General features: G+C 43.8%; 1 protein-coding gene across 2 annotated transcripts in view; it reads right to left on the bottom strand.

Moving 5' to 3' along the window:
* The window catches only part of MCMBP (minichromosome maintenance complex binding protein), a 45,689-nt gene that overhangs the window by 13,139 nt on the left and 13,430 nt on the right, over positions 1-19,120 (bottom strand). For both annotated transcript variants that reach the window (XM_053306157.1, XM_053306158.1), the window contains exons 5-9: positions 17,678-17,779; positions 15,990-16,116; positions 12,360-12,511; positions 9,867-9,967; positions 7,229-7,401 (exon numbers count right to left, since the gene is read on the bottom strand). In XM_053306157.1, coding sequence (XP_053162132.1) covers positions 7,229-7,401; positions 9,867-9,967; positions 12,360-12,511; positions 15,990-16,116; positions 17,678-17,779 — 655 coding nt within the window. The remainder of the gene's footprint in view (positions 1-7,228; positions 7,402-9,866; positions 9,968-12,359; positions 12,512-15,989; positions 16,117-17,677; positions 17,780-19,120) is intronic.

Raw genomic sequence — 19,120 nt, 5'->3', positions numbered from 1 at the left:
TCATACAGTATTGTATAGCACTTATTTGTTACCAGCTATTCTGAAGTAATGGTAAGAAAGGCCATTTTTGTTGAAAACTCAACTTCTACACAACTGAAGCTAATACTTTCTAGAAGGGATGTGCACAAACCATGGTTCGCACACTGGTTCAAATACGAACCAGTTCATGGTTCGGCGAACTGTGACCCTCAAACTGGTCGGTGGTTTGAGTGTGGCATTGGGGGCAGAGGTGAGTGTCACCTTTAAAGGTGTGTTGTGTAGCCAGTGTTCTGTTTTCCCCCATCTGTGTGCAGAATGAGTTTTGTTCTGGGTGGCAGTATTAAGGCAGTGTGCGCACACATATATTCAGAGTGGGACCTTTCTGATTCAGTCTGAGCGGGATCTAAAATTAACTGAGTGGACATCAAAAAACTTGGTGGACATACACATGCCTTAGAGGGAACACTGAGTGCAGGTCCTTACCTGCATGCCCGTCACTCCATGCAGCATACTGCTGCAGTGGTTATCTGCTCAGCAACCCATGCTCAGTGCTGGCATGCACATGTCCTCTGCATATGCACAGAAGCCATGTGTGTGCCAGAGTTGCAGGTAAGGACCTGTGCTATTCACATTTAAAGGTGCTGCTCGCCACCCTGCTCCCCAGTGCTGCACTCTAACCACCGAACTGGTTTGTAGGTCAGCCAAAACAGAATGAACTGGTACGCCGAACCACGAACCGGTTCATATTCAAACTGCAGTTCATGCACTTCTCGCTTCCTAAGGCTTTTCCTTAAAAACAAAACAAAACAAAAAATCCTAACAACTATTTTTTATATATATATAACAAAATACACTGCCCAAATGGTAGTTGGCATAAGCCCCACTTTTAGTTAATATTTTGAGAATTAACTAATTCTCTAGAAAATTCCACAAGTTGATTATGCATTGTGTGAAAAAGTCCTTCGTTCATTTGTCCTAAATTTTCTAGCAATCAATTTCATGGGATGACCCCTGCTTCTAGGGTTATGTGAGAGGGAGAAAAATTTCTCTCTATCTACTTTCTCCACACCATGCATGATTTTATAGACCTCTATCATGTCTCCCCGCAGTCAACTTTATTTTTAACTAAAAAAGCCCCAGGTGTTGTAGCCTCGCCTCATGAGGAATGTGCTCTAGGCCCCTGATCATCTTGGTTACCCTCTTCTGCACCTTTCCCAATTCTACAACATCCTTAAAATATGGTGACCAGAACTGTACGCAGTACTCCAAATGTGGCCATGCTATAGTTTTGTATATTATCAATCCCCTTCCTAATGATTCCAGGCATTGAATTGGCTTTTTCACAGCAGCAACACAACAACAACACTGAGTTGACTCTTTCAATGAGCTGTCCACCATATCCCCAAGATCTCTCTCCTGGCCAGTCACTGACAGATCAGTCCCCAACAGCATATATGTGAAGTTGGGGGGGGGGTTTCCCAAATAAGCATCACTTTACACTTGTTAAAGTTGAACTGCAGCTGCCATTTTGTTGCCCACTCCTCCAGTTAGGAGAGATCTGTTTGGAGCTCCTTGCAATCTGTTTTGGGTTTCACTGCCCTAAATAGTTTGGTGTTGTCTGCAAATTGACCACCTCGCTGCTTATCCCAACTTCTAGATCATTTATGAACACGTTAAAGAGCACTGGTCCCAATACAGATGCCTGCAGGATCCCACTTCTTATTTCTACCCATTTAGAAAACTGTCAGTTTATTCCTACCCTCTGTTTCCTGTTGTTCAACCAGTTACCAATTCACACATGAACTTGTCCCCATGATTCCTAAGTTTACTCAAGAGCCTTTGATGGGGAACTTTGTCAAAAGATTTTTGGAAGACCAAGTATACTATGTCAACTGGATCCCCTTTATCCACATGCCTGTTGACACTCTCGGAGAACTCCAAAACGTTTGTGAAGCAAGACTTGCCCTTGTGGAAGTCATGCTGGTTCTCCTTCAGCAGGGCCTGTTTTTCTATATGTTTAAGCATGTTTTCCGTCAATTTGCCCAGCACAGGATGTTAAGCTAATTGGCCTGTATATTCCCAGATCCCCCCTGGATCCCTTATTGAAAATCAGAATTGCATTAGCTACTTTCCAGTCCTCTAGTACAGATACTGATTGTAGGGATAAGTTACATATTTTGGCAAGGAGATCAGCAATTTAACATTTGAATTCTTAAACTCTTGGATGCCATCTGTCCCTAGCGAATGTTTAATTTTTAATTTTTCCAGACAGTTTCAAATCTCATCACCTCTATCTGACTCAGTTCTTTAGCCTCTGTCCCTGAGAAGATCAGTTCAGGTACAGGTATATGCAGTGTTCCCTTTAATTTTTATGATCCATGAGCAGAAAGAGTTTTGTCCTGGGTGGTAGCATCAAGTCAGTCTGCGCACATAACACTCTCTCTCTCTCATACACACACACGTTACTGACTATAACATGCAAAATGTAGCGCAGAAAATTTCTAAACTTTTCCTCCATGCATGGGGGGGTGGGCGGGCACCGCTGCCTCCTGTCGTTGTCCTCCTCCCCCATCCCCAGCTCCACTCTCTCTGTGCTCTCGGGCGAAGGGGAGCCACAGCCACCTCCCGTTGTCTCCTCCTCCCACCGTCCGCAGCTCCACTCTCTGTGTGCGGGGGAGCCACTGGGGGGTGGCCGCCACCCCCTCCTCCCGTCCTCCATGGAAGCCATGGTGGGGAGGGTGCCACTGCCTCCCATCCTCCTCCGGCTGCTTGGTCTTGCAGTTGGAACTGGAGGAGGAGGAGGTCTGGACGTCGTGGGAAAGGAAGGAGGTGGCGGCAGCATGGCTGGGGAGCAGAGTGCTGGGGCGGCAGTGGTGGGCACAGCAGAGACTGCGCACCCGCCAAAAACTTCTGCACAGGGGCCTGGAAGTTGGTGCGCACGCACACAACTTAAAGGCAACAGTGATGCTCAGTATCCTCAGTATTGTCTGCCATGATGACAGATGCAAATAACTTGTTTAGCTTCTTTACAATCTCCATATCCTCCTTAATAATCGCTTTCACTCCATCATCTAACAGTCCAACCGCCTCCCTGGCAAGTTTCCTGCTTCTGATGTATGTAAAGACGTTTTTGTTATTCCTCTTGATGCTTTTAGCTCTATATATTAATTAATTAATTAATTACTACCAATAATAAATATTTAGCTAAAAGCATCACGGGGAATAACAAAAACGTCTTTACATACATCAGAAGCAGGAAGCCTGCCAGAGAGGTGGTTGGATTATTATTATTATTTCAATTTATATACCGCTCTTCCAAAAATGGCTCAAGGCAGTTTATACAGAGAAATAACAAATAAACAAGATGGATCCCTGTCCCCAAAGGGCTCACAATCTAAAAGAAACATAAGACAGACACCAGCAACAGTCACAGGAGGTACTGTGCTGGGGGTGGATAGGACCAGCTACTCTCCCCCTGCTAAATAAAATAGAATAACCATGTTAAAATGTGCCTCTTTGCCAAGTTAGCAGGGTTTTTTTTTGCCTCGCTTGTTGTCTCTTTACATTTTTTTTTTTTTTGCCAGAGAGTGTGTTCCTTCCTGTTCTCTTCATTTGGGCAGGCCTTCCAATTTCTGAAGGAAGTCTTCTTCCCCTTTATAACTTCCTTGAATTTACTTGTTAGCCATGCTGGCATCCTGCCGGACTTGGTGGTATCTTTGCTCCTTTTTGGTATACATTTTAACTGAGATTCTTTTATTGTGGTTTTAAATAAACTCCATGCATTCTGGAGCGAAGTGACTCTCCTGGATTTTCCCTTTTCTTTTCACTAAACTCCTCATTTTAGAGAAATCTGGTCTTCTGATATTCAGAGTGTCAGTGTTAGACTTCCTTGGCGATTCACTCCTCACATGTATGCTGAATTTTATTATACTATGGTCACTATTCCCTAAAGGTTCCGTGACACTGACATCTTGCACCAAGTCCTGGGTGCCACTCAGGATTAAATCCAAGTTCACCTTCTCTCTGGTTGATTCCATGATCAACTGTTCTAGGGCACAGTCATTCAGCATGTCTAGAAATATGGCTGTGTGTCATTACCTGACTGAATGTACTCAGACTATGTGTGCATAATTTACAGCTCTGTTATTACAGCTCTGTCTCTTTGATGCCCCCCCTGATTTCCTTCTGCAACTCCCAGTCACTGGCAGAATTTTAATCAGGAGGGCTATAGCACGTCCCCTAGTAGCACATTTCCTTTCAGGCCTTGCATTGCCACCCTCAGAGTTTCTGTGGAGGATTCCAGTCCTTCTAGCATGCGAGATTCTATCCCTTCTTTAATATACAGTGCTACTCCACCTCCAATTTGCCCTATCCCTGTTCTTTCTATAGCATTTATATCCAGGGATAACCATGTCCCACTGGTTTTCACTGTTACACCATGTTTCCGTTATGCCCACTCTATATTTTCATTAGCAGCCAAGCACGCCCAACTTGGCTTCGAGGCTTCTAACATTGGCATACAAGTACCTATATGGTGCATATCTTACCTGGTGTGTGTTATTGTTCTTTTGGCCATTTTATCTCTTCGAATGGCTAGCACATCCTTCTGTCTGCTTTTATCCTATTCTATTCCCCTTCTGGCTTATCTGAAACATTTACACCCTTGCACTTTGAGTGATGGCATTTAGCGAACCAGGTACTGCCCAGCTCCTGTCAGCTATCCCCCAGGAGTCATTTTAAAAGCTCCTCTGTGACCTTTTTGATTTTAAGCACCAGAAGTCTGGCTCAGTTGGTTTCAGCCAACAGCCTGGATGGCTTTAAGAGGGGTTTAGCTAAATTAATGGAAGACAGGTCTATCAATGGCTACTAGTCCATTGGCTATAGGCCACCTCCAGTCTCGAAGGCAAGATGCCTCTAAATACCAATTGCAGGGGAGTAACAGTAGGAGAGAGAGCATGCCCTCAGCTATTGTCTGTGGGCTTCCCAGATGTATTTGGAGGGCCACAGAGTAAAACAGGATGCTGGACTAGATAGGCCTTGGACTCAATCCAGCAGGGCTGTTCATATATATATATATATATATATATATATATATATATATATATATATATCTCCTATATAATAAAATGCTTGGTGTCCGTGTCTCTGACAGGTGTTCTGGGCATGCGTGGTGCGCGTGTGCAGAACATGCCGAGAGAGACTCGGACGCAGGCACCGGCCGCCATCTTGGGTGTCCTGCAGGTGGCGGTGGGCAGCGAGAGGAGGAGGAAAAGACCAGGCGAGCGGAGGAGGGGGAGAACAGGCGAGCGGAGGAGGCAGCCGCCGCCTCGGCCAGAGGAGACGGAGGGCCCGGTCAGGAGAAGGCGGCGGGGGAGGCCGGAGAAGGCGGAGGCGGCAGGGAAAGCTGGGCGAGGCGGCGGCAGAGCCGCCACCGTGCCCAGAGGAGACGGTCCCACCAAATGCGGGCCCTGGTGGGCGCCGCCGGGTGGGCTGCGGAGAAGTGGCAGCCGCCGCCAGGCGGGTGGAGGAGAAGCGGCGGGCCGAGAAGCGGCCACTGCCGGGCGGGTGGAGGAGAAGCGGCGGGCCGAGGAAAAGCAGCCGCCACCGACGCCAGCTGCTGCGGTCAGAGCTAGGGCTGATGGGCCGGGGTGCCCTCGCCGGCACTCCCGCCGGCCAAGAGGTCACCTGGGTTGTGCGGCCCAGGGATGGCGAGAGAGATCCCCTCCGTCTCCATGTGGTCCGGCACGATTGGAGGGGGGAGGGTAGCCGAATCCCTGCTTCCCCCCTGCGACCCGCCGGCCACGGGTGCCCAAGGTTCCGGGAGGGTGGGGGGAATCAGGGAGGTCCGGGAATTCTGAGCCCCGCTTCCCGAAGTTTGTCCGCCGCACAGCTGCTCGGCACCCCGATCGCCGGGGGAAAGCCGGCAGGGCAGGAGCATGCTGCTGCGGCGCCGAACAGCCCCAGAAAGCGTACGCCAGCTGCTGTTGCGGTCAGGGCTGGGGCTGATGGGCTAGGGGTGCCCTCGCCTGCGCTCCCGCCAGCCAAGAGTTCACCTGGGTTGTTCGGCCCTGGGACGGCAATGGAGACCGCCTCCGTCTCCATGTGGTCCGGCACGATCGGAGGGGTGAGTGGTGCGCACAAAGATCCTAGGGCAAGAGGGAGTGGGGCAGGGGGGAGGGGGGAAAGGGCAAGAGGGAGTGGGGCAGGGGGGAAAGGGCAAGGGGGAATGGGGCAGGGCAAGGGGGAGTGGGGTGGGAGGGAGGGGAAGAGAGGCAAGGGTGTGGGGCAGAAGGGAGGGAGGAAGAGTGGGGCAGTACTCTCGGAAAAGGGCCCCCACTCTTGACCAGAGGAGGTGGTGGGCCCGGCCGGGTGGAAGAGGACACTGTGTGGCCGAGGCCGCGGCAGAGCTGTGGCCTCGGCCAGAGGAGGCGGAGTTAGCTAGTCCCAAAGGGCTACTAGCGCCCGTTAATTTAACGGGCTTAAATTTACTAATATATATATATATTGTCTAAACAGATGAAAGTAAAGCTAATGTTATGGGGGTGGGGGGAGAGAAACAATCTCCAGTGTAGAAAGATACAGCTTCTGGTTTCCTTATAACTTAGTAGGGAAATATCTAATAGTCATCACTATGTGTTAGCTTCTACATAATCACCAGTATTTAACAAACAGTTCAGAATAAAGAACCATCCCACGTAGTCTCCATTTCTTTGCTGAAACAGAAGCTGACTTGGGATGCAAATCCTATTCTCAACAGATGTTCAGATTTGAATGTATATCTTTGGCTTCAATCATAATGGTTTATCGTACCATGAAGACTGGAATTCAGCTGGGCACACAGAGTAGGGAGCAAACGAGTACATTGCTGGTTTGTGATGCAGCAAACGATGGTTTGTTCAGTAATCTGAACTGGACAAATAACTTCCTCCAGCAAGTGGATGATAACCATTGCGCTATAGGACTGACAGGGATGGTCAGCTTTTAGAGGAATAAGCAATCCTTTATGGCTTATTAAAGTCAAATTTATCAGGTAGACAAAACCACAATACAAGCAAGATTCAATACAAATTTGTGAAAGACAGACTTTTTCATAGATTAACATTTTTAATTTTTTAGAAATGGCTTTCTGCTTTAAATATGCTGGATATTCTGAACAAACTGATTTCTTTGCATATGAAGAAGGAACACCAATGAAGTCCAGAGAGGACAAAAATGAGGTAACCTTCCTCTTAATAGTTTTAATACTTACAGCTCTTGCTTTCCTCATCATTAAGGCAGGCAGGCAATAAAGGATTTGTGTGTTGAAGTTTCTGTGCTAAAATCACATGGATTCTAGGAACTAATGAGGCTGGAGGACTATGAACTCTTTGTTCTTCCACTGTGTCCATACAATCCATAGACTCCACTGGAAATGAATTCTCCCTAGCAAATAAAAAAAACACACTTTAGCTTAAACACATCCTATGCAGAAAGCTGCTGTCTATGAATATAACAGAATTCACAAGTTGAACTGGAAAAGAGCATGGAAGTAAGGAGGGGAAATTCCAATAGATTTAAAGCACATGATGCTAAGCCAGGTTTCCTAGAATCAAAATTGTCACCATGGAAACAAGCCATGAGAGGAAGATTATGTCTCTAATAAAGCCCTAGAGTTTTAATACTCAGGACCAGGATGGAGCAGCATACACCTGAAAGGCAACTTGACTAGAAATTCTTTCCAGCACTGTAGACCTAAAAGCATAACAGAAATTTTAAGAAATAAAGCATGGCCACTCTTTGCAGGAGACTACATCCTATTGGGAAGCTTCTGGTATTATAATGGCATGGTTTATGAAGCCAGAATCCATGCCAGGAAATTTGAATATAAAGAAAAGGTAACACTTGATTTATCATGAAAGTTTCTTCATAACCAATCTGTTACATTCTGAAACCAAGTAAAAACCACAATATTGATTTTGGAACAAATACAAATATATAGGAGAACCTCAGTATTTGTGGGGGTTCCATTCTCCACAATTACTACGGATAAAGAAACCACAAATATTGAGTAATTACATTGATGAGTTCGTGAGGATTAGGTTCCAGGAGGTCAGGAGCAAGTGGAAAACAGGTAACTTGGCATTAAAGACACACGGGAAAGTGCCCTACTGTGCTCAGTCTATCCCGAGCTGTCAAGCAATGCCCTCCCAATTCTGCAATTTTCATTTTTTTCTGAAAAAAATAGTGGGGTTTTCTGTGAATTCCCCCCCCCCTATTTTTTAAGAACAAAAATGAGCCAGAAAATGGCTCCCTTACACAAAATGGTGGGTGGAAATGACCCCAGAGTTCAAACTAAACCCTTTTTTGCTGGTTTTTTTCTGCATAAACCAAGGTAGAGCGCCAATTACCCAATCACGGATACACAAAACCACAAATAGTTTTTGTGTATCTGTGGTTGAGTCAAAGACAGCTGACCTCAGCATATGGGGAGGAGGGGAACATGTCGACCTCACCTATCCGTGGGTCGGAAGTGGCTGGAAATGACTGCAGAGGTAATTTCTGGCAGCCATTTTCTTTCTCGGAGCCACAAAATGGCTCCCATTAAAAACAACCCCAAACTGGCAATTTTTGGTTATTCCAGGGGCACAGTGCAACATGGGGGGAGCAGCAAAGCACGGGAAGAAGCTCCCCCCTCCAATTTGGTACAACCGTGGAATGGAACCCCCACGAATATCAAGATCCTCCTGTACTTTTACAAGTATGCTTGCTACAATGAATCAGATTGAAATATTAGTGTTGTAAACTAGGGGTGTGCATCAACTGGTTCGCAGTCAAACCAGTCTGCCATGAACTGCTTCAAACCGGACCAACAAGTTTGTGGAGTGGCGGTTTAGTCAGAATTAGGACTGAACTACCGCATGGGGTCTGTGCACACCCTTATTGTAAACAGATAACAGAAAACAAGACCTATAAAGAAGTATGTTTTCAGAAAAGAATGCATCATAATCATAATCCTTTCTTTATGTGCCTTATAATCCACAACTCTTTCTCAAAGTAGCCAAAACCTGGTATTTCAGATAAGTGTTTGAGAAATTACCATGAAAAACAAATGGGACAAGCATAAAGCAGTGGTTCCCAATGTCTCTTCTTCTGGGATCAGTTAGTCATTGAAAAGTAGTGCTAGGAACGGGATCTAATGTGCCTTCATGTGGAAATTCAACAGGGCAAAGACACAGCAACATGCTTATCTCACCAACTGGCGAGAGGCTGAGTTTGTTGAAGGGAGAGAGACTTTCGTTCACATCAGAGCTTCTGTGCCAGCTAATCTCTAAATGCCACGTTGCAGGAAGGGAAGGGTGTGTACAAATATTTCAAGTGTTTTGCCTATTCAACAGCAAAGGTTGACTGCAACCTTTGTTATTAGGAAGAAAGGTACTATACAATATAGTGTTGCTTATTTATAGTTCTAGTTTATAAAATGCTCCATGATCTCTGTGGTGGTGACCCTCACCATAATTCTATGAAACAGACCACTATAATCTTATATAGGGGAAAATGAGGCCGAGGGAAACTAATTCCCAAAACCATACACTCAGTCTGTGAAAGAACAGAGACTTGAACCAGGTTCTCCAGATTCAAGTCCCAACTCTCCAGCAATTGAACCACACTGGATGTTAACAAGGACCCGTTTGCTCGCCGGCATGCGTAGTTTATGCTACACTAGTCCTCAAATAAAAGCATAAACTGTGCTTCTATTCAGTTCTGAAGCACAGTGATCAAGAGATTATGTACATGCTGCCATGATTATACAGAAACACAGAAGATTACTGTTTGTAAGCGATATACACACTATACATTTTGTCTTCAATACAAATGCAAAATTTGATCCTATATAATCAGAACATTACCTTTCTTCACTGTTTATCATGTTCAGGACTGGATCGACTGACAAAATTCCATACACCTCAAGAATATCATTCACCTTGAAGCTATCCCCATTTTCATATACCTACCACAAAGAATATTTTAAGAGAAGAGAAAAACTGTAACATAACACAGAAAACAATGACAAATGGGCACTTCAGCAAAATCATACCACAGAGAAGCAGAAATGTAAATGGCAGAGATTAAAAAACCAAAAAGCTATTGCACTGCATGTTATTGTAGCTGCCATAAACCAGTTCCTTTTACATACATCCATTCAGAGGCTCTGTATTTAGCACTGAATGTTGCTTCTCATGAAGAGCTCCAATATTATTCATAACATGGGCTCTGCACCTGCACAGTTGCTCCTGTGGAAGGATTCACTAGCTCCTTGAAGCACTTTGTAGCCATGCGCTTTGTGTGCGGAGTGCATTTGGTATCTTTGGCATCAGAGTACTGTTTCCCTCAGTTCCTGGATGGCTGACGTTGAATTGAAGCTTTGTCAGAAGATACAGGTAAGGAAAGAAGGTAAAAGTATTTGATGAGCAGGGAGGCTGGGTGTTATGAATGATCCAGGACCACCAAAAGATAAAAAACTACAGATAAGCAACCTGTTCTTTGTGGTGGTTTGGTATCATTCCCAACGTGGGCAATTAGCTAGCTCCCCAAAGAAAGGAAGCTGGATATAAAGAACCTACTTAAGGACTGTGTACCTGAAACCAGCCTCTGTCACAGAGTGGATGAAGGGCGTAAGGCTTAATAAAGGGCTAGCAGCCTTGTGAATTTCAGCAGAGACAACTCTGGACAGGTGAGCAGCTGAAGTGGCCATTGCCCTTGTGGAATAGCCTTGATAACAGAAGGTGGAATGAGATCTTTTCTCTCAAAAAAAGAGCAGGATCGTTCAAACCATCCATTTGGGCAATCTCTGTCTGGAGATGGGTTGGCCCCTTTAATCATTTATGTATGCTATGGCCGTGGTACAGTTCAGCATCACCTGAATGCACCATTTTGTCCAACAAGAGGAAGGAACAATTTTAGAGCCAGGAAGACTGCCAGAAGTTCCAGGAAACTGATATACAAAGATGAGCATCCCTTGTGACGAAAATTATAGGCACAGGCGGTTGGAAGGGTAGACCCTCAAAGTTTTCTGGTAGAGTCCACCAGCGAAGAGAGTCCAATACAGGCCCAAGAAGGAGTTATAATTGCTGGTCATCTACGTTCAGTTTGAATACAGACAGCAGCCACAGCTGGAGGCGCATACGCAATCTGGCACAGTTCATTATTGACGTGCAGAAAGCCATCAAGCCCAAGAGCTGCTGTGTGGATTGTGTCATCTGGGTTGCACTGAGGAAGAGAGGAAGGAGTAGATAATGTTCTGAATTGCTAGTTGTCATTCTTGAGGAATGAAAGCACGTTTGAGATTCACATCAATTAGTAGATATTTCTGGTGACATGGGCGGTGTGAAAATAGGTGTCCTTTAGATCTAGTGGCAAACCATTCTTCTCCGGATAGTAAGGGGAGGAGTTGTTGCCATGTCAGCATCTGAAACTTCCTAATGTGTATGAATTTGTTCAAGGAGTACAGGTCCAGCATGTCCCATTGCAGAGAGGATGAATCAAGTCAGGTGTGTCTGCGAAGAGCCGAAACTTGTCGTAGGGAAGAGGTGAGGAGCATACATCGGGTCCCGAAACCTTCCCAGTCTATGGCTATAACCTGGGTCAGAAGCGCCAGGAGAGATCCAATAATATAGCTTCCTATGATAAGGAGAATAAATTGGCAATGAAAAACTGTGGTGTTCTGTGCATTGAGGTGGGGGATGAGAAGGAGAACAAGCAGGTGTGCTCTTGCCAGGAGAAGACAACAGTGCAATATTAGGCAATATTGAGTCAATGTAGTAAAAAACTTTTCAAGGTAGATCCAGAAGATGTAGTTAGAAGAGAATCCAGGATGGAGTCGAAGTCTGGCATCGGTAGGAAGTCCCTTGATGTTGAGCCGAAGGCTAGCGATGTCAAAGATGAAGAAGCGCTTCAAAGACCTAGTGAATCCTTCCCTGGGAGCAACTGCGCAGGTGCAAAGCCCATGTTGAGAATGATGCCAAACCACCACAAAGATCAACATGATCATATAGAACAGTGGAACTATAACCTATATGCTTTCTGAGATCCACATAATTAAGAAACACTTGTCTCTGCTAATGTTGCAGAAACAACACAGTGGCAGCAATATAGAGTTTTTATGTCTCAGTGTACTGAATCTTAAAAATATACCTAATATTGCCTTGAATGACAAGATTTATTTTTTCCAGAATAGATAAAAATGTACTACTACATCTGCTAACACAAATGCTAGCACAATATATAGATAAGAGTAATAGGTTTGATTATAATAACTTATGTCCCAGATGCAGGTTTTAATAGTCATCCCAGATCTAGCAGAAGGCACTCCTATTTTGGATAATGCTCATCAGGCTTATTACCTTCACAAGACATGCAGGGCCCTTTTCTCCTGGGAGTGGAAAGTTTAAATCTAGTGGAGGTGAGCAATTTATGGAGATCATTTGATGTCTTGCAGAAGCTTCCGTTTCTAATCGCTTTGGCTCTCCACTCCCGTGGATATCAGTTACACTCCCTGCAACATACAACAGTCACAGCTTCTAACATCTCCAAGACAAAAAGCTCTAAAGTCTAAAGCTTCTTCTTGTTTTTGAAACAACCTTTGCAACATACTGAAGAAAGCAAACAAAACACATGTTGCATGAAGTGGGACCGATATACTTTTCAGAGTGCCAATAAACAGATGTACCTTCAAAAAGTTTGGATTTAATATTACAACAGTTATAAGAACATAAGGACAGCCCTGATGGATCAAGCCCAAGACCTAACAGGTCCAGCATCCTGTTTCACACAGTGGCCCACCAGATGCCTCTGGAAAGCCCACAAGCAAGAGGTGAGGGAATGCCTTCTTTATTGCTGTTGCTCACCTGCAACTGGTATTTAGAGGCATCGTGCCTCTGTAGCTGGAGGTGGCTTATCACCACCAATGTAGTAGCCACTGATAGATCTATCCTGCATGAATTTGTCTAAGCCCTTTTTATAGCCATCCAAACTAGTGGCCAGTTACACATAGCTAACAGCTTTGTAATATGCTGATTAAGACATACTAAGCATGTGACATCAGAATTGGTGGGAATCTCCAATACTAATATAAACATTCTACTCCCCTGCTGTGCTCCATGAAGGTGAGTGTTTCAACATGGCCATTACCAGGCAGCAGTTGCTGTTTCTGGTGTTGCAGAACACAACGGGGAGGGGGGGATTTCACTGGATCTGGAGGCCAGGTACACAGAACACACAAGACTCTAGTTCCTCCTAAGGCTTTCCTTACAGTCTCTAGGCATCTTGTGCACTTATCTAACATCCCATATGCCTACTCTTGTTGCACCCAATGTGTTGGAAGTGAAGGTCTCTGCTCTGGATCACGCCTCAGTGACAGAGGGAGACAGACTAGTGAGTCAGAGGGCTAGAGGGGTCAAGACATTCGTCATCCCTTCTCTACTGCTCTGACACTATCCCTTTGATATGTAGATTGCTACTCTCAGGGACTTCCTTCCTTCCTGCCTGTCTTCTTCCTCCTTCCCTTCTCCCTTGCAGCACCCACGCTCCTCTCTCCCTGCACCATGTGTTCAGAGATGCAGAAACCATCCCTCTGCATCCAGCTGGATAGTTATATTAGAGATCCTATCTCTCCACTTTACTATCCAGAATGGAGTTCACCAATAAAGACTCCTTATATTGATTTGAAACTATGAACTGGCTCCAAGTTTCTTTTACCCTCAGCATACATGCATGCCTAGGCAGACTCCGCTGTGTTTTGCCTCTGTGCACTCTGCTGTAATAGAAGGGTATCTCTTACCAGAGAGGATTCCCAACACCATGTGTGTCTTCTAGATCCAGTAAAACACCCGCCACTGCACAGGAATCAGCAACTACTGCTTGTACCTGACTCACCCACCTCTGCATGGTACGGAAGCGGGGTAGCAAGTGTATCAGAATCAGAGATTCTGACTGCACAAGTCTAACATGTAGTATTTATATTGACATGATAAAAATAGTGAAGGATAAAATATTGATACAGTACAATTTATTGACAGCACAATCCTATAGCTGTGCTGCAGTCGAAGGAGTACAAACAGGGCTGTGTGCCAGACTTGCCACATTAGTACCCAATCCATTAGCTGCTAATTTCACTGATTAATGCAGTTAGCTCAAAAAGGATAATTCAGAAAAATCTAATTCCAAAGAAAAATCTCAAAGTAAAAATGCCATATTGAATGTACACTCAGATTATTATAAATGCAATCAAGGCAACCAGTTTTTACCTCCTACAACAGTTGCTGAACAAGAGAGAGAACAAATTAAACAAATTAAGCTTCAATGTGCCCAGCAGGACTGCCAGTATAAGAGACTAAGCATCCATATAGCACAACATTCTGTTTTCAACAGTGGCCAGCCAAATGTTTCCAGAAAGCATACATACAGGGCATAAGGGTGACAGTTTTCCATTATTCGTCTGCAGAATTTGGTATTCAGAGATGGACTTTTTCTGAAAACATTCTTTTAGCTTTTGTGGCTAGTAGATTTTTCCTCCTTCAATCTGTCTAATTTAATTCCATCTCCTTCCAACACCTGGAATCTTTCTTGCTTTTACAGACACTTTGTATGCGAGTATTCTGCAGAAGCTAGTCACCTAAAAGGTAGTCATCTTTACAAAAGTCGAATTATAAACATGGTGCTGCAGAACCCATCAAATATTAGTGAGGAATCCTGCAGCTGCTGCTGCTTCAGCTTCATCCATGTACACTCCCTCTAGATCACATATGCACAACTTTGATCCTCCAGCTGTTTTTGGACTACAGCTCTAACCACTCCCAGCCACAGTGGCCAATAGTCAGGTATGATGGGAGTTGCAGTCCAAAATCTGCAGAAGGGCTGAAGTTGTGCAGCTTCTTATATGACACAATATCCTTAGACTAACTCCAAACTGATTATTCTTATAACAAATTGTTCCAGTAAGAACTAGTAAGCCTACTTTCCTTTCACTGTCTCTACATCAGGACTAAATTTGGTGAAAATTGAGGTCCACAAGTTAGATCTCTTGCACCTCAAATGTTCAGGTGTCCGCCATCTTAGAGTGGAGGTCATCATTACAAACTACACCATTGAGGTGTCCCTGTGTGTCACTCACTACAGCTGTTCCAAATTTGGTTCAAATTGGTTAGATAGTCCTCAAGTTAGTGCACTTGCACCTCAAAAGTATATGTGTCCTCTATCTTGAACTGGATGACATCGTCACAGTCTGCACTGTTGAGGTGTCCCTATGGGTTCCTACAGCCGTAGCAGATTTGGTTCAAATGGATAAAACAGTTCACAAGTTAGCTCACTTGCACCTCAAAGGTTTACGTGTCCGCCATCTTGAATCAGGGTGGATGACATCACCACAAACTATACCACTGAAGTGTCTCTGTGTGTCACTCACTACAACCATACCTAATTTGGTTCAAATCAGTTAGATAGTCCACAAGTTAGCCCACTTGCGCCTCAGATGCTCACGTGGCCACCGTCTTGAATTGGAGTGGATGACAGCATCACACCCCACACCATTTGGGCATCCCTATGTATCCCTACAGCTGTAGCAAATTTGTTTCAAATCGGTTAGGCGGTTCACAAGTTAGCCCACTTGCGCCTCAAAGCTTTACGCGTCCGCCATCCTGGACTGGGGTGGATGACATCATCACAAATTATGCCATTGTGGTGTCCCTATATGTCCATACAACTGTACCCGATTTGGTTCATACTGGTCCAGACATTGCGAAGTTGATAGTTGGGGACACACAAACCGACACACAGAAAGCTGGGTGATCTCATAAGCCTACTGGAAAGTAGGCTAAAAATGGAGAGGAAACCACCACAGCGTGTAAATAGTACTCTTAATTTTTTTAAATAAGATGTCAATGCAGATTGCTTTTAAGCATTTCAGTGTACTGTGAAGTACCAATCCCCAAAACGAGTGACTTTTAAAATGAAAGCATCAGAGTTGCAGGTGATACCTAGGTGCTCTCTCTGTTTAGATGGATGCAACTCCATATCTTCATCGTCCTCATAACTCCTCTTGTGGCGACTTGGTGTGTAGGATGTTGAAGGACAAACTCGAGCCTGGCTTGCACTGGTATAGGCGTAGCATTTTAAGTTAAGGACAACACTTGCCGATTTAATATTTAACCAAGACAATTTCATCTGGTATTTTGATTGTGCGCAATTATTTAAAATTAAGGTAGGCGGGCCACGATCTTTCATAAATATTCCTGAAGTAAGATACAAGAGTATGATAATCTATCAAACAGTCATCACCCCAAATGTACCACACCCCTAGCTGTATATATTTTCTCATCACTCCACCGGAAGAGTCAATTTGTCTTTCAGTGGTTCTGCAGAGATGGGACTCAAGTGAATGAAGGCTGTAGACAAATAAAGAGGAGATAATGGGTACGTGGCAGCAGGCTATAAGTGAATAAGGAGGGAATCTGATCTGGCACTCACCACCTAAGACTTTCCTTCAGTTAAATCTTCATTAAAAAGTACATGCTATTAACTCTCAAAATTCCAGGGCTAAAATTCTAAAACAGTTGCTATCAAGAAGTCCCTCATAAAATTTGTTCAGCTGCCCTGTTTGTGTCTGTATCCAAGTTTTAACCTCCTTCCCAACTTATTCTCAAAACCAGTTCCCAGTTGCCTGAAGCAGAGCAATATCATCCAATCGCAACAGAAACATTTTAGAAACATTCATATTTTCCATGCCATTTGATGGGCATACCACCTGAATTCTCAATTAAAACTTAACTGTAAGATTTATTTACTCAACATACATTCACTAGCTGCAGAAGGAAAGGGGGAGGACTGGTTAAAAAAAAAAATCACTCTCCGCATCCCATGTACAAATGTAGGCGATCCACTCACATGCTTCTTACTTGGGATACAGTCATCCCTCACCAATCACGGGTATCCCAACCACGGATTTGAGTATCTGCGACTGGGAAATTGTGGTAGGTCTCGCCAACTGAGAGATTTTTTTGGAAATTTGGGCGTGGGTGAGATGGGTGAATTTCAGGGGTCAGGGGCTTCCCCCCTATTTTTAACAGTTTCCCTCCCCAGTCTTTTTGTGACCATGATTCCCCTAACTCCGTTTCCCATTGGTTATGATGCCTTGTAAATCACGAATTTGCCAACTGCTAACTTGGCAAAGAGGCACCTTTTAATGTGGTGATTCTCTTTATTTAGCAGGGGGAGACTAACTGGCCCTATTGACCCCCAGTACAGTACCTCCAGTGACTGTTGCTGGTGTCTATTTTATGCTTCTTTTAGACTGAGCCCTTTGAGGTCAGGGATCCATCATATTTCTCTGTGTAAACCTCCCTGAGCCATTTTTATAAGGGCAGTATAGATATCGAATAAATAATAATAAAAAAACAACAACAACAACAGTGAGGTTTTCCAGGAACTGAACCCTTGCGGTTAGTGAGGGACGACTGTACTACCCAACATGTGCAACATTACTTATGAAAACCCTACACTGCATTTTGCAGAACAAAAAAAAGCCTACAATGCATCTCTACACAAACACTGAAATTTTCAAAAACATGTTCAATGCCATCTGTTACCATCTGCGCTCCTTCCCCAATATAAGCCCTATTGTATATTTTTCTGGAAATATACATATGGCAGTTAAAACAAAGGATATTTCTTTTACCCATGCTGATTCTCCAGGCACTGGAACACAGTAAAATGTCTGTCTCTCTGCAGTGACTGTTTGTTTAGGGTTTAAGTCTATTTCCTGGTGAGACTAGGATAAAAAAATTGAAATCAGAATAGTTTCAAATGTAAAATCATTGCAAAATGAGACAGTGTGTAATGAAGTACTTTAACAACATTGGGGAAAGTGCATATTAAAAAAATCTAACACTGGACAAGGTTTACCCAGAACAATTAAGGGCATAATCCCTATTCCACTGAAGCAGCTTAACTCCCACAGATGTGAGTGGACTTGTCTCTCTTTCAGATAAATACCAGCACATTTTGGGCTCAGTCAGCAAAAACAGACCCATACAGTGACATTCTCTTTCACAATAATATCTAATCGCTCCTGCTCTTTTAGTAACAATCTTTATGACATAGCTGATGTTTGCAATTATTTTAATTGCAAGGAAAAAAGATGTACAGCTGGTTTCCTTTTTATGAAGAAGCAGCAGCAGCAATACAATTTGAGTCTTAGCAAGCAAACAGTCACATCTGAAGCACTACTACAGTCAATTAACATTATAGTGCCATGTAGCACAGCTACAAAAACTGGGTTTTACAACTTGAGATTGTTTTGTTCAATCCATGATGATCATACTACATCATCAATAACTACATCACTCAAAAAGAGAACCAGTATAACACAAGAATTTCCATTTGTACTGGAACTTGATTTAATCAAGTTGTATTTCTAATCAATCTCAAATTCTTTCACATAATTGCAAATGTTCAAATGACAATTGTAGTAAGCAAAATGCCTTGCGGCAATTTCAAGAAAAAAAGAGGTGGGAAGGAAAGGAGGGGAAGAGCGGCACCAATATAAGCAGGGGACGGGGGGGGGGGGGGAGAAGGGGACACCAAGGTGCTAAAAAATTTTTTTTATACACACACACACACACACACACACACACACACACACACACACACACACACGGAATATATATTCCAATAATATTATATATTCCAATAAAATGATTACACCTGACCCATTTCAAGCTCTTGGTATACTTGGACAGATTGCTTAAAATGCTTCCATCTGGGACAAATTCCATCCCACCTTCAGCTTCCCCCTCCCCCACCCCGAAAAGCCTGCTTAATGCATCTGATGGACTCTCATCTATGAAACTCCAATGCACAACTAATGTGTTCGTCTTTAAAGCACAAGGTTTTTAAAAAAAATTTCTGCAGAATGGAGGCCTAAATAAGATTTTTCTATTTAAATAAAATATAAAAGCAAAGTGAATTCACTACTAGATGTACTAAACAATACTAATGTCAAGACCTTCTACAACTTGGTAGTGTTTTCTCTTCCACATCACTGTGTTAACCACCCAATACAAGGGCAGAGGCAAGACCAAGTACACTGCTAACTAGTAGTAATAGTAAT

The sequence above is a fragment of the Hemicordylus capensis genome, chromosome 3, assembly GCF_027244095.1.
Source record: "Hemicordylus capensis ecotype Gifberg chromosome 3, rHemCap1.1.pri, whole genome shotgun sequence".
In the NCBI taxonomy this organism is placed as follows: domain Eukaryota; kingdom Metazoa; phylum Chordata; class Lepidosauria; order Squamata; family Cordylidae; genus Hemicordylus; species Hemicordylus capensis.
This window is presented reverse-complemented; position numbering and strand designations above follow the sequence as displayed.